The sequence below is a fragment of the Astyanax mexicanus genome, chromosome 2, assembly GCF_023375975.1.
Source record: "Astyanax mexicanus isolate ESR-SI-001 chromosome 2, AstMex3_surface, whole genome shotgun sequence".
Taxonomy (NCBI): Eukaryota; Metazoa; Chordata; class Actinopteri; order Characiformes; family Acestrorhamphidae; genus Astyanax; species Astyanax mexicanus.
Window position 1 is genome coordinate 39,838,655 of NC_064409.1, and position 15,927 is coordinate 39,854,581.

Consider the following 15,927-nt stretch of genomic DNA (forward strand, 5'->3'; position numbering starts at 1 on the left):
CAAGGAAAAACTCCCTTTAAGAGGAAGAAACCTTGGAAGGAACCAAGACTCAGTCCGAGGAACCCATCCTACTCGGGTTGACCCGCTCAGTACAAACAAACAACAAACAAATAACAGAACAAAACAGTACAGAGAATTAATGTGAACTATGGCTAATATAACAGGTACTAATTTATGAATATAAGAATGTGATGGGCACAAACTATAGAGCTATGGCTAATACAGAAACAGATACTGAGTGTGTTAATGGTAATCAGTGCAGGGTTGCAGAGCCGGAGAACAACACAGCGGGCAGTGGAGAGCCAGGCTGGGAACATCAGGAACAGGGCATCTCCATACATGTAAAAGAGATAGATAGAGAAAACAGAAAGGAAAGGAAGAGAAAAAAAAAGCAGGAGTTAGAAGGGTTGTGTAATAACTCTGATGAATAGAAGGACAGGGCTGATTCCTGAAAGCTGGAACCACAGACGGACACATCCAGGAAGACCGGCCGGCCAGGCGTCTCAGCACATGTGAGAAAGATAGAGATAGAGAACAGAGAGGGGAGGGAAGAGAAAGGGGTTAGAATGGTTTTATAAAACTCTGCTGGAGTGGGATGGGCACTGGTAGCAGCAGCTCAGGACATGGGGAGAGAAAGAGAAAGCAGATGATTAGGACAGGGTTTATATTTGCTGGATAAGCTGTAAGAGGAAGAAAATTGTAATGAGACATTACTCAAAAGCTTGAGCAAATAGAAATGTTTTGAGTCTAGATTTAAAGATTGAGAGTGTGTCTGAGTCCCGTATATTAATAGGGAGGCTATTCCAAAGTTGGGGAGCTTTATAAAAGAACGCTCTTCCTCCTGCATAGTTTTTTCTAATGCGCGGGACTAATAACAGGCCAGCGTCTTGGGAGCGGAGTGAACGCGGCGGATTGTAAGGAGTAAGGAGTTCCTGTAGATAATGCGGGGCCAGACCATTAAGGGATTTATACGTCAGGAGAAGTATTTTATAATCTATACGAAATCTAACAGGTAGCCAATGTAGGGATGAAAGAATAGGTGTAATGTGATCGAACTTTCTAGCTCTGGTAAGCACTCTTGCGGCTGCATTCTGAACTAGCTGGAGTTTATGGAGTAATTTATGTGGACTTCCAGCCAACAACGCGTTGCAGTAGTCCAGCCTGGAGGTTATGAATGCATGTACCAGCTTCTCAGCATCTTCCAGAGAGAGTATACTGCGGATTTTAGCTATATTTCTTAAGTGGAAGAATGCAATTTTGACTATGCTACATATGTGAGCATCAAACGAAAGAATTGGGTCAAAGATGACCCCAAGGTTTCTCACAGTTTTACCAGGTATAATTAAGTGACCGTCTATGTCTACAGTATTAACATTTATGTTTTTATCAATATTAGGACCTAATAGAAGGACCTCAGTTTTATCAGAATTAAGTAAGAGAAAGTTGTGTGTCATCCAATTTTTAATGTCTTTAATACAGTCTGTTATTTGATTTGTACAGAGCTCCTCGTTGGGTTTAGCAGATATGTAAAGTTGCGTGTCATCAGCATAGCAGTGAAAGTTAATACCATGCCTACGGATAATTTTACCCAGTGGTAGCATATAAAGAGTAAAGAGTAATGGAGTCAGGGTTGATCCTTGAGGGACACCATATTTTACTCTAGACTGATAAGAGCATTCGTTATTTAAGTAAACACACTGGAATCAATCTCTCAGATAAGATCTGAACCAGGTGAGGGCTGATCCTTTAATTCCTATAAGATTTTCTAACCTATCAAGTAGAATAGCGTGATCTATGGTGTCAAAGGCAGCACTTACATCTAGCAGTACAAGGATGGCATTACTGCCCCTATCAAGAGCTGAAAGTAAATCATTAGTTACTCTAAGTAGAGTTGTTTCAGTACTATGGTTTTGTCTAAATCCAGATTGAAAAACCTCATGCATACTATTACTTTGTAGATACAAGCGCAGCTGGTTAAACACAAATTTTTCTAGGATTTTGGCTATAAAGGAAAGATTAGAAATTGGTCTATAATTAGCAAGCTCGCGGGGGTCCAGATTTGGCTTTTTGATAATGGGCTTAATGACCGCCAATTTAAGAGAATTGGGTACGTAGCCCATGCTAAGGGATGAATTTACTATTTCTAGTAATGATTTTCCCACCTTTGGCAGTGCCTGTTTCAATAATTGTGTGGGTACTGGATCTAATATACATGATGTTGATTTTGATGAGTTAATTACACTAAGTAAATCTTTTTCTGTAACCGGGCTGAAACACTCTACTGAATTTTTTGTCTAATGCTATTAATTTTATCATCAAAGAACTTCATGAAATCATTACTATTAATGTCGACAGGGATAACGGAGCTAGTTTGTTTTTGACTGCCGGTGAGTTTAGCCACAGTAGTGAAAAGGAATCTAGGATTGTCTCTATTTTTCTCAATAAGCGATGAAATATACTGGGATTTTGTTTTAATTAGGGCTTTTTTGTAGTCTGTGAGACTATGCTGCCATGCTAGCCGGAAACATTCTAGTTTTGTGTGTCGCCATTTACGTTCAAAGTTACGAGCGGTTTGTTTTAATGTACGTGTGTGGTCATTATACCACGGTGCTAGCTTTTTATCCCTGATTTGTTTTATTTTTGTCGGCGCTACGCGGTCAAGGTTAGAGCGGAGCACAGTTTGTAGATTTTCTGTTTTGTGCTCGAGATCATGCTCATAGGACGGAAGGGAGATGGTTAAGTCGGGGAGTTTATTTACAAATTCATTAGCAATTGCGGTTGTTATTTTACGCTTGCTGATATAGCGGGGCGGGAGGAGGATATTTTGATTAAAAACTATTTCAAACATAATTAGATAATGATCGGATATTGAGTCATGTTGAGAAAGAGTAACTATATTCTCAGCCTCAATACCCAGTGTCAAAACTAAGTCTAATGTATGACTACATGAGTGGGGCCAATTACATTTTGTTTAAAGCCTAGAGCATCTAAAACTGATTTAAATGCAATTTTCAGTGGATCCTGGTCCTTTTCAAAGTGGATATTAAAGTCTCCAACAATTATGATCTTATCAGAAAGAAGAATTACTGCTGCTAGAAAGTCAGCAAATTCACTAATAAAATTTGAGTATGGTCCAGGAGGACGATACAGTGTTATAAGCAGAAACGAATGCTGCGTTTTGGAAGCAGGAGACGGGCCTGCTACTTTAAGACTAAGAACTTCAAACGACTTAGCATCCAATTGTGAGTTTTGAGATATACCTAACATTGAGTCATAGATTGTGGCAACACCACCGCCACGCATGCGTGGGTAACTGAAATAGCTAAAACCTGGGGGGGTAGACTCATTTAAAGCGATATATTCATCAGGTTTAATCCAGGTTTCACACAGACATAGTGCATTAAGGTGATTATCAGTAATAATATCATTAACAATAACTGATTTTGGTGCTAGCGATCTTATATTTAATAGCCCTAGTTTCATACGGACGCTGCTGGTACTCTGAGAGACGGATGCTGTTGTTTTAATTTTAATAAGATTATTAAAACAGATTTTCTGAGTTTTTCGGTTTCGAGCGACACGGGGGACAGACACAGTCTCAATCCTACCAGGTAAAAATGCACTTGTATCTGAAAAAGGCACATAATTAAAACTCACAGCCTTATGCACAGGAAAGTGGCAAGATAACTCATTAGAACAATGTATATTACTAAACTGCCCATTACTTAGACCACTAACCTGGCCGGTATGACTGGTTAGGGCCAGTCAGTCCCGGCGTAGCACCGCCTCAATGTTACCAGAGAGGACGGTGGATCCCAGGCGGCTGGGGTGAAGCCCGTCTCGGTGGAAGAGGGCTGGACGTTCCCGAAAACTCTCCCAGTTGTCCACGTAGCCAACTCCACTAGCAGAGCACCAGTCCCGCAGCCAGCAGTGGAGAGCGTAGAGGCGGCTGAACGGCTGGCTCCCGCGGCGGTAGGTGGGCATCGGACCAGAGATGAGGAGGCGGGCGCGGGTCAGTCTGCGAGCGGTGTCCAGAAGAGTGCGAAAGTGCTCCTTCAGGACCTCACTGCGCCGGGCGGACGTGTCGTTGGTACCCACATGCAGGATGACGGTGCCGGGGTCCCCGCGATGCCGAACCACCGTAGGAAGCCGCCGGGCGACGTCCAGGACCCGAGCTCCTGGAAAACACGACACTGCAGCATTACTCTTAGCGTTAGACACCTTTAAATGGCTAACAATGGAATCTCCGACAATGAGGGTACTGCCCTTATCTGTTTTCCTCGGGGCTGTGGGAGGTGAAGGAGGCGACGGCGACGAGCTGAGGACCTCAAACCGGTTTGCGGAGGCAAAATCCGGCTGAGAAGGTAGGGGGGAAACCCGCTTTCCTCGGCCGCGCTGCCGCTCCCAGGCCCCTCCCGGAGCGGGGGTGAAGCAAACGACCGCCGGGGTCCGCCGCGCCGGCATCACCGGGTTGGAGACGGCCGCGAAGGCGGCGTCGCGGGATTCCTCCAGCCTCGTCCTCTGCCTGTGGAGCTCCGACTGCCTCTCGAGCAGGCGGTGGATCTGCTGATCCAGACGTACGAGCTCCTCGCTGAGTGTCAGGAGAGCACGATCCTCCGCACACGCCATTACCTCGAAGTAAGCACAAAACACACAAAAAAAACGGCAAAAATCGATAAATAACACAAAAATAATGGCTACCTGAGGGATTTTATAAGTTTAGGAAGGTTATAAGACGGTTAAAAGTTAATAAGTAGTAGAAAACGTAAACAAATAGCTAAAACAGAGAGGAGCTAAACAAACAGCAAGCAGGTACGCAGACCGGAAGTTGCGTCACTCACCGCGTCACTCAGTCAGTCTCTCAGTAATTCAACAATATTGTTATCGTGGTTATTTTTTTATAATATTATTACTATTAGTAATAATAGTTGTATAACAAGCATATTCATAACCAATAGACAAAGTTTCTGAAGTAAAGGGCATAAGGCCACCTTTATCATGATGATCCTGTTTGGATTTAATTTGTTCTGCACCCACAACAGTGAGCGTATGGATGTGTCTTTGTTTTATTTATATGTATTTATTTTAGTTTCTTGACCTTTTGTTTTGCACTACAGTTACGCTATTTATTTTCAATTTGATTGCACATTGAAGTTGATACTTTCTTCTGAATGTATTTTTTTTATGTTAATTTTGCTCTTAATGTAATATCTATGTTGCAGAAGTTCATACTTATTTTTTGTATTATGTTATTTGTAATGTGATTTATATATATAAATCACATTACAAATAAATAACATAATAAGAAAAGTCTCCCGTTTTTTTTACAAGTGTTGTAAAATATATATAAATAACAATTGAAATATGTAACTAAATGTTGGGTTTATTATACGATATCGTATAATAAACCCAACATTTAGTTACATATTTCAATATTTGTTATTTATATATATTTTTACAACACTTGTAAAAAAAAACGGGAGACCTTTCCGTCTCCCATCTTTTTAGTGAACTTATTCTAATGGTTCAGTTCATCTAAAAGAGCTGTTATGCCCATCACTACGAAAAATAACAAAAGGCTAGTGCTAACTGGTTAACTCTAGCTCTCACTCTCAGCACACACTCACGGGCAGCTCTTCTCTCTCTCTCTCTCTCTCTCTCTCTCTCCCTTCACACACACACACGCGCTTTCCTGCTCTGCCCCTCCCCCTACCCCAATCACAAGCCCAGCACAGAACAGAACAGAACAGTGAATTCACAGTGAACAGAATATAAAAGCAGCTTCGCTACAATATAGCTAATTGTTAAGAATTTAAAGATTAGGCTCCTGAAAGCCAGTAATGTTGACCCTGCTAAAAAGTCCAGCTCAAAATCAGAAGAAAACATTCCCTATACTCCCTATATTTAACGATATAGCCTCCCAGTATAAAGTACGTTTTTTCTGCTTTTGAGATGGATTATTTAGTAGAGAGTGTAAATCTGTACTGCAGTAAAAGTGTGTAGTTTCATAAACTTGGCTCGACCTAAATTTGGCTCACTATCTTTATAGGTCAGTTGCTTTAAAACAAAGTAATGTTAGCATAATGTAATGGAAGTGTGACTATTTTCACCGGGTAAAAGAAGCTTTTTTTTAACACAGGGGGACTAATTTCATCCCTTAATTTAAAACTTCACAGTGCAGTTTACACTACACTGCAAAAAAAAAACTAGACATAAAATATATGCAAATTAAGACAAATATATGTATTAAGCAAAACAAATCTGCCAATCGGGTAAGCAAAAATTTCTTAGTAAGATTTCTTACAAAAAAGCAATGGCAAAGTCTCAAAATGAGTGAAGTAACACCTAAATCAAGCAAAAAAGTCACTGTTTATGGACACAAGAATCAGAATAACTTGATTGCTGCTTAATTGTGCTTATTTTGAGTTCAAATTACAAATTCTAAGTAAGAATGATTAAGATAATTATCCCTAAAATAAGCAAAATACGTCATCAAGATGGCGCCGAGCATGGCTGCCGTGTTGCGAGCTCCCACTTATTTTAGCAGTTTTTCTTTGTTTTTGTGTTTGCTTGTTACTCTTTTTGCACTGAATGTTACTGGCATCGTCACATATGACCGACAAACACTCCTGGGAATCAGATCGTCGATCACTCACCGCAAACCGGACTTTGAGTTCCACAACGCTGATCCTTTGTTCCCTAACATCGGAGAGGCTCCATTCACCTGGGTCGCCCGGCCACGCACGCGACGCAGACGCCGGAAAAGAGGCAAGCGAGCCGGTGTGCTCGTCAGGCTGAGACGCCGCGCTCACCGTCCGCCTCTTCCCACCTTGTTGCTGGCTAATGTGCAGTCCTTGGACAACAAGCTGTGCGAGCTCCACGCACGGATCGCTTTCCAGCGGGAGATGCGTGACTGCAGCGTGATCTGCCTCACAGAGACCTGGCTATCCGCGGACATACCCGACCACGCCATAGAACCCGCGGGGTTCTCTCTGCACCGCGCCGACAGATCCAAAGAGCTCTCTGGGAAAAGTAAGGGAGGTGGTGTATGTTTCCTGATCAACAATGCTTGGTGTGATCGGAGGAATGTACATTTCATCGAGTCTTTCTGCTCGCCGGAGCTGGAATATCTGATCATCTCCTGCCGGCCGGTGTGGCTACCTCGTGAGATTACAGGACTGTGTTTAGCGGCAGTGTACATACACCCGCGTGCGGACGCGGAATTCGAACTCGGGAAGCTACACGAGCCCATCAACAAGCAGATGACCGCGCGCCCGGAGGCTGCACTCATTGTTGCAGGGGACTTTAACCGGACAAACTTTAAAACTTTTTGTCCAGCACTGTTTCAGCACATTACATGCTTCACGCGGAAAACCCAGACGCTTGATCACTGCTACTCTAACATCCGAGGAGCCTACAAAGCCCTCCCCCGACCCCCGTTCGGCAAATCAGATCACTCCTCCATCCTGCTTCTGCCCACCTACAGGCAGAGGCTGAAACGAGAACCGCCCACCACCAAGGAGGTACGCCGCTGGTCTGACCAATCGGAAGCTATGCTTCAGGACTGTTTTGATCACGTGGACTGGGAGATGTTCCGTGATTCGTCAAGCAGCATCGACGAGTACGCAGACACAGTCACCGCCTTCATTCGCAAGTGCGTGGATGACGTAGTGCCCCTCAGATCAGTGCGCGTCTATCCCCAATCAGAAGCCCTGGCTGAACGGTGACGTCCGTTCCGCTCTCAGCGCACGCAGCGCCGCTTTCAGATCTGGAAATACGGAGGAGTACAAACGAGCCAGCTACGCTCTCCGTAGGACCATAAAAGCGGCCAAACGTGGGTACAGAGAGAAAGTGGAAGCACAGTTCAACACAGCCAACACCCAGAGCTTGTGGCAGGGTCTGAACATTATCACTGACTACAAGAGAAGCTCTCACACTCTGACCAGCACCAACGCTGAGCTGCCAGAGGAGCTGAACCGCTTCTACACTCGATTCGAGGCAGATCACGCTGCGCTCCCAGAGTGCGCCCCGCCCACCGCTGCGCTCCCAGAGTGTGCCCCGCCCACCGCTGCGCTCCCAGAGTGCGCCCCGCCCACCGCTGATCCCATCCCACCCTCCGTCTCTGAAGCTGACGTGCGCAGAGCTTTTCAGCGGATAAATCCACGCAAGTCAGCTGGTCCGGATGGCATTCCCGGGAGAGTGCTTAAAGCCTGCTATAGAGAACTGGCAGCAGTCTACACGGACATTTATAATACATCACTCTCTCTCTCTGTTGTGCCAGCTTGCTTTAAACTGGCCACCATTGTGCCAGTTCCAAAGACTGCCCACACCACCTGTCTGAATGACTGGCGACCTGTTGCCCTAACCTCCATCATAAGCAAATGCTTTGAGAGGCTGGTTAGGGATATCATCCGTTCCTCACTGCCTGCCACCCTGGACCCACTGCAGTTTGCATACAGGCAGAACAGATCCACTGACGATGCGATCGCCCTGACCCTGCACACTGCCCTCTCTCACCTGGACAAGAAGGACACGTATGTGAGAATGCTGTTTGTGGACTACAGTTCAGCATTCAACACCATCGTTCCCTCGAGGCTCGACATCAAGCTCCGGGATCTGGGTCTGAACAGCACACTGTGCAGCTGGATCCTGAACTTCCTGTCAGACCGACAGCAGGTGGTGAGGATGGGCAACATCACATCCTCCTCACTGACCCTCAACATCGGAGCGCCCCAGGGCTGTGTGCTCAGCCCGCTCCTGTACTCCCTGTACACCCACGACTGCACAGCCAGACACAGCTCCAATGTCATCATCAAATTTGCTGACGACACAACAATTGTTGGCCTGATCTCAAACAACGACGAATCGGCCTACAGAGAGGAGGTTAACATCCTGGAAAACTGGTGCCAGGAGAATAACCTCTCTCTAAACGTCAGCAAGACCAAGGAGCTGATCGTGGACTTCAGGAAGCAGGAGAAAGCATACTCGTTGATCTCCATCAACGGGACTGCGGTGGAGAGGGTCAGCAGCTTCAAGTTTCTGGGTGTTCACATCAGCGAGGATCTGACATGGACAGAACACACCACACGGGTGGTGAAGAAGGCACAACAACGCCTGTACTTCCTCAGACGGCTGAGGAGGTTTGGTCTGAACCCCAGCATCCTCAGGACTTTCTACACCTGCACTGTGGAAAGCATTCTGACGGGCAGCATCACCACCTGGTATGGGAACTGTACTGCTCTGGAGCGGAAATCCCTGCAGAGGGTTGTGCGCACAGCGCAGTACATCACTGGGGTTGAGCTCCCAAACCTTTTGGATTTATACACCAACCGCTGCCTGAGGAAATCCAAAAAGATCATGAAGGACCCGTTCCATCCAAGCCATTCCCTGTTCTCACAGCTGCCGAGTGGAAGGAGGCTCAGAAGCTTGAAGACCAGAACCAGCCGGTTCCGAGACAGCTTCTTCCCCCAAGCAACCAGGCTGTGGAATAGCCAGTAGAACGGTGTTCTGCCCAACCCACCCCACTGACACCCATACAAACTCTGCACCCTGCACTTTACTTTACACTGCATCTATCAGACTTTTCCATATTATACAGCATTCTGCCCCCTGCACTCCCCACTCAACTCATTCCTTACCTGCACTTACTCATAGCTATACTGTGACATACTGACTACTTCCACACTATCCATATCTACATCTGTGCATATCTGTTCTGTGCAATATTTGTCTATAGTGTAAGTTATCATGTTTATTGTAATTAAGTGTATTGTAAATAGTGTTTATACTGTAAGTTATCTGTATGTCCTATTTTTATATATTTTATATTATTTTATTACTCTCTTGTAAATATTATTCTTTACGCATTGGTGGGAATCTGCACCCAAGTTTTTCACTCACATGTACACCTGTACTCTGTGATGTGACAATAAAAATCTTGAATCTTGAATCTTGAATCTAACACTTACACAATGCTTAGTAAGACAAAAAGTCTTATCAGAGAAGAAAATAAGATTTATTGCCTTAAATTTAGATAATTTAACTTGCTAAGATTTAGTTTTTTGCAATGTAATGACTGTGAACAACTTATTACAATATAGATAACTAACTACCTATGTAGTTATGTATGCATTAGTATGGTACCTAAGCTGTCAGTCCTCTGCTATTCTGAGCACTTCAGAATAAAGATGAATCATATTTGTCAGCAAGTTCTGTGGTGGAAAATAATGACAGGAAGAAAGAAATTTTCAGAGTCTCTGAGTCTTGATCAGAATGAGTAACAAGATTTATTGAGAAGCCACACGTAATGAATACAGAGTGAACTCCTCCCTTGCAAGAGTGCCACGCTCTCTTTATACCCCACCCTTACTATCTTGCTTCCCAATTATGGGCACAGTGCCACCATTGTGACACGTCAACTTCTTCTGACAGATGGTATGACATAATCCCTTAGTGGGCATATCAGGCTGGTTCTCAAAACATTGCAAGCAGAAAGGAAGATGACCCTGGCGCCAGAATTTGTAGAACAACTGTGACGTGCATTCCTTAACACATACACATAGACACACACTGCTGGCGCCAGATAGAGAAAACTCTTACTCAGCATTTCAAAAAAGCTCACTGAGGGTAGAATGTTCACAGTACACATTATCATCGCATAGAACAAAAAGTAATATCATTAATAGTCGTCATTGTTTATGAATCATCACACGTCATTGATTATGAATCATTTCAATAAACACCTTCCATCACATTCCCCCCTTTGATTCTGAATCAATAATGAAATTTTCTTTTTACAGCTAATTTTCTTTACCTTCATTAAACAAACGGTCTAGCCCAAATGCAGTATCTAACTCTATTGTATCTACTGTATATATAAATGTATAAAACATTTAAGAATAAGAGTGTAAAGGTGTGGTTATCTCCAATCACACCCTTCACTCCCCCCTTCTAGACCAAATGGAATCATTCAAGATTCCATGATGGTCTACATAACGCCTAAGAAGCCCCGGGAGTAATGACAAGTGTCCGCATACAGAGTATGAGAACAAGTGTTTCTTCATCTCAGCTGTGGACATGCTGGGGCCTATTGCACACCAGTCCCCACGCCGGACTCTCCCTGCCTCGTTATGCCCACCATGGATCTGAGAAGATTCATAAACAAATTTTACTAGATTTTTTTTTTTTCTCAGAATTACAACATAAACTTATAAAAGTGTTAAAATCAAGTCAATGTTTTTCAACATTGTCACTGTTTTTGCTCTAGACTATAGAATACATAGTCTCAACATTTATTTTTCAAATGCCTTCTTATTTTCTTTTAACCTTTCACATTGTCTAATTTAATCTTCAACCATAATAATGTATATATTTTTATACATTAATTAGACATTTTCTTACACTAGATGCTGAGAAGCTGATCTACACCTTTGTTTTGATTTAGACTATTGTAATGCATTATTCTCTGGATTACAATTATTATTATCTACAATTTACAAATTACATCTTGGTCAAAATGCTGCAGCTACAGTTCTAACTCACACACACAAAAAAAGAGAGAAGATTATTTAGATTGGATTTTAATATTCATTTAGTGTAAAAAGTGTAAAAATCTCTTAACTGCTTAGCAGCTCAGTATATATCAGGACTCCTGACAGATCGAAAATTCCAGCTCATTTGTTGAGAACATTTAGCGTTGCATTCTGTATTTATGCACCAAAGATTTGTAACTCTCTATCAGTTTATATCCATCAGGGATCACCCAGTTCTTCCTTTGAAGCACATCTAAAACTTATTTGTGCACTTCAGATTAATCTTAGTTGTATTTATTTTAAAATAGTTTGTTATGTGCCAAAATTCTTAATGCCAATCTGTAGACAAACAATCCTCAACTTTACACATACTCAGAAATCCTGAAAGCATTGTTCAGAATATTTAGTCTGATTAGTGCTGTTATTTGAGGGCGAACACACAAAGAGCATAAAACACCCCTTTTTTATTTTAGTTATTAAGTAGAGAGTTCAGTTCCTCCAAAACTCTGATGAGTATGATGCAGTCAGTGCATTTCCTCTATATCCTTCGTAAACTTATTTTCCATCTGTTAACTTGAGTCTAAAAACATTTGGCTGATGTTAGAATTTAAATGTGTGTGGAGTTGTGTCCACAAGCTGTTGTAGGGATGGTCCACCTAAGTTTAGACTAACTAGTTCCTATGACAGTGATTTTGAAGCTATGAGCTGCAGTGGTCCTGTTTGAAGTTATTGGCCTAATATTTATTTTCCTTGTTCAGTTCCAATATATATTTTTGCGAACTGTGCTACCTGTAAATTAATTGCAAAAAATAAAAACATATTTAAGTTTCACTTGTTTGGCATAGTTGCAAGACTGTTAGCTGGTGGTTTAGCAAGCTAGTTATTATTATATATATTGAATTAATTTAGCATTAATATTAATGCACATATAAGAGAAAGATTTCTATCTTACCCTATATATATATTTTTTAAAAACTTTTGGAGCAAGCAAAGCTCTTTTTGTAGTTGATAGTCTACATTGATGTATTAATAAGATTTTAAATGGTTGATTTTTATTTAAGCCAGCATGCTTGGTTACTTTAGCTAGTTACAACTACATCTGAGTTTATATGTATTAATTTTGTCAAAAGCCAGTAAACAACTTCCCTTACATAAGCCTTAATGGAGATGATTGTTATTAAAAATGTTTTATACAAATCATAGTCATTAGGCAACATAAATTACATAATGTAAACCTAAAAAAAAAAAAAAACTTTCCAGTGAAAATTGAGGGCCAATGTGTGATAGGCCTCTAATGTATTAATCTGCCCAGCAACCATGTTTGGCTACTGTTTACAATGAAATTAAAGATTTTTTCCTGAACTAGATATTATTTTTAATTCATCAAAGTTTTTGATGAGAAACACTATTTAAAAGAGAAACAAAAAAAACTAAAACCTCCCCTTTTTTTTTCCTTAAAAAGAAAGGTAAAACAGTCATAATTTGAGTCACCACCAGATTTAAAGTTTAACCAAACATTTTCTACATGAGGCATAAACATCAAAAATTAAATAAAATCACTCCTTTTAATGAAAAAAAAGTAAACAGGCATAAAAATAAAAAAATCTGGTCTCACGTCTCTGTTGCTGGCTCAGGCTGAGGGGTGGATCCACTGGGCTGATTGGCTGCTGGGGGTGGGTGGTGTTGATGGTTGAGCAGGTGCTGTCTGAAGCGGTCTCTGATCGCTCAGTTCTTCCAGATCTGAAACCAGTTTCCTGGACCAGTGCTGTAACATTTCAATCACAGCAGGTCCGGTGAAGACGCAGTCCAGCCATCGACCGACAGCTGGACCAAACACAGTCTCTCATCTGAGACTCTCCTCATGAAGTGCTCTGGTTCAGATGATGTTCACAGTACTGTTGCAGAGGACCCTGTCTCTGAGGGTCAAAACTCCTGTGATGAGCACCACCCCCGCCTTCTCAAACACCCAGAAAACAGCACTGAGCAACATTCAGTCAAAAGAGAAAAATCCCTCCAAAAAAACCCTTAAAAGAAAAAAAATAATAATAAAAAAGAAATCCTGAAAGGAATTCTAACATGGTTAAAAATTGTTTAGCCTCATGAAATAACTAAAACAAAAAATTATTTCCAGCCAAACAATGCTTGATATTTCTAAACTGTATAAACATTAACATTATATTGTTGTGCTCTGATGGGGACTCAAAATATAGCCAAGAATATGCAAGCAAGTTCTTCATTGCGAGAAATAGAAAACATATGGAAAGCAAAACAGAAAGTTCCATATATATATATATATATATTTTTTTTTTTAAAACATCTGATGTCTCCTTGTTTAAAAGTCAGAAAGAGAGACCCAATTCACTGCAGCTCGTAATAGATACAATATTAAGTTTGTCAAATTAAACCTTTCCAAAGAAAGTAAGGTCTTTTCTTACTGGTTTCTAAAATCTACCATCCTCATTAAGAGAATCAAAAGATCAGCATAGACTGAGATACATGAGAACCACTAGAGAAATTAGATATGTGTATTCTTTAAATCTCATTCAGCTGAGACTGAGCTGAATTCAGTCTCAATAAGAAAAGAATAAGAATAGAAAAGGCCTAAACCACATAAAGACAGAAGCTGTGTTCAGAATGGCTCACTCATTAACTCTTTCACTGTGTAGCATTTTCTATTTACTAAACGAATTATGGAACAACCAAACAATAAACCATGTTTGTCCTGCTCTGAGGACGTCTGATACAACAGCACTGCATTGCATTATAGTATATTTTGGAATTTCTAAATTTTGTGATGCATTAGGTTTTTCATAGTGAACTATATAGGGAACAGAATGTACTGCTGCGGTTTTAAACAGTATTGCAAAAATGGTTTATACACTATATAGTGCACTATTTCTGGAATAGGGAGCGATTCTGACACAGCCGCACACACATTATATTCATCATTAGATTAGCTTATAGAATATCAGAGTAAGACAAATGTTAGAAACATACACACTTACACACACACAGACACGCACACCAAATGTGATAGAAGATAGCAGAGAAGAGATGTTTTGTCTATCTCTCTCACTGCTTTATTCAACACACGCAGAAACACACACACACATTGTATCAAAAGCCTGGAATCCTCATCTCTTTTCTGTTTCAATCAGGGATGACTTTCACAATGTGGACATTTGTACATAACTCATCACTACTACTCAAACATGAAGCAGTCTCACATATTCACTAAACTGTCATCCTCAGAATTCTACAGCATTCTCCATAAAGATAATGAAACATGTTACATTGAACAGTTCCAGCATGGCTCAATATTCTGCCCTACTTTAATATATGTAAATTGGGTTAATATGCTAATGATTCCAAACCTTTGAACAACACTACATAAACACACACAGACATACACATATAGTCTTGGCTCATTTGATTGAAAAGAGCTGCATCATGAATTTTTGGATTAAATTTCAATTCTTTAGTTACTTGGGATCCCATTTTGTTCTCTCATTCGATTTTAATGACTCAGAGTAATTTAGCCCCAATAATCACGTCTCACCTTCCTTCTTCTATCCCTGCTTAATACACAATCAGTACCCTGTACTATTATAGTATTATTTATGCACTCCTCCCCACGGTCCCGGGACCTATTACTCTAATGACACGTCTATCAATAGAGGCCTCGCTATGACCAGGCTAGTCTTCTCTTTAACTTCAAAGATATATTTACATACATCAATAAAGGCCTCGCTATGACCAGGCTAGTCTTGTACACCGTCATGTAACTATACACTGTCCAGGGTGGAGTGCTGAAGGAAGGATGGAGGGGAGTAAATTAATTTAAGAACAATTTTACATTTAAAATTTCCTTAATGAGTAAATTAGTTAACCTGTCACTCACCACCAATGTTTGTTGATGAGGCCTGGATTTGCGAATGAGGGGTGAGAGGCCGCACCTACCCCCGCGGTACTTCGTCCTTATTCTGTGGAATTTTCCCTTGCTTCTGGGGCCCAGCTGTTTTGCTGGAGAGCGTCCTCGGCAGGTGCTAGTCTCTCCCCCTCCGCCGCAAGACCATGCTCATCCTGTTCCGTGACGCCAAATTGTGGTGGAAAATAATGACAGGAAGAAAGAAATTTTCAGAGTCTCTGAGTCTTGATCAGAATGAGTAACAAGATTTATTGAGAAGCCACACGTAATGAATACAGAGTGAACTCCTCCCTTGCAAGAGTGCCACGCTCTCTTTATACCCCACCCTTACTATCTTGCTTCCCAATTATGGGCACAGTGCCACCATTGTGACACGTCAACTTCTTCTGACAGATGGTATGACATAATCCCTTAGTGGGCATATCAGGCTGGTTCTCAAAACATTGCAAGCAGAAAGGAAGATGACCC

At 41.6% G+C, this 15,927-nt stretch overlaps 2 protein-coding genes and 1 pseudogene across 29 annotated transcripts in view; 1 reads left to right on the forward strand and 2 right to left on the reverse strand.

Annotated features, from left to right (window-relative positions):
• The window catches only part of LOC125799136 (deleted in malignant brain tumors 1 protein-like), a 1,283,434-nt pseudogene that overhangs the window by 768,245 nt on the left and 499,262 nt on the right, over nucleotides 1-15,927 (forward strand).
• The window catches only part of LOC107197253 (scavenger receptor cysteine-rich type 1 protein M130), a 370,936-nt gene that overhangs the window by 342,427 nt on the left and 12,582 nt on the right, over nucleotides 1-15,927 (reverse strand). The gene's annotated exons all lie outside the window — the stretch shown is intronic.
• The window catches only part of LOC125799141 (scavenger receptor cysteine-rich type 1 protein M130-like), a 259,014-nt gene that overhangs the window by 236,499 nt on the left and 6,588 nt on the right, over nucleotides 1-15,927 (reverse strand). For 6 of the 14 annotated variants that reach the window (XM_049475181.1, XM_049475182.1, XM_049475183.1 and 3 more), the window contains one exon: nucleotides 4,184-4,632. The exons of the other annotated variants lie outside the window; for them this stretch is intronic. In XM_049475181.1, coding sequence (XP_049331138.1) covers nucleotides 4,328-4,632 — 305 coding nt within the window. In that variant the 3' untranslated portion in view covers nucleotides 4,184-4,327. Of the gene's footprint in view, nucleotides 1-4,183; nucleotides 4,633-15,927 lie in introns of those variants that run through there. 14 annotated transcript variants of the gene reach the window in all.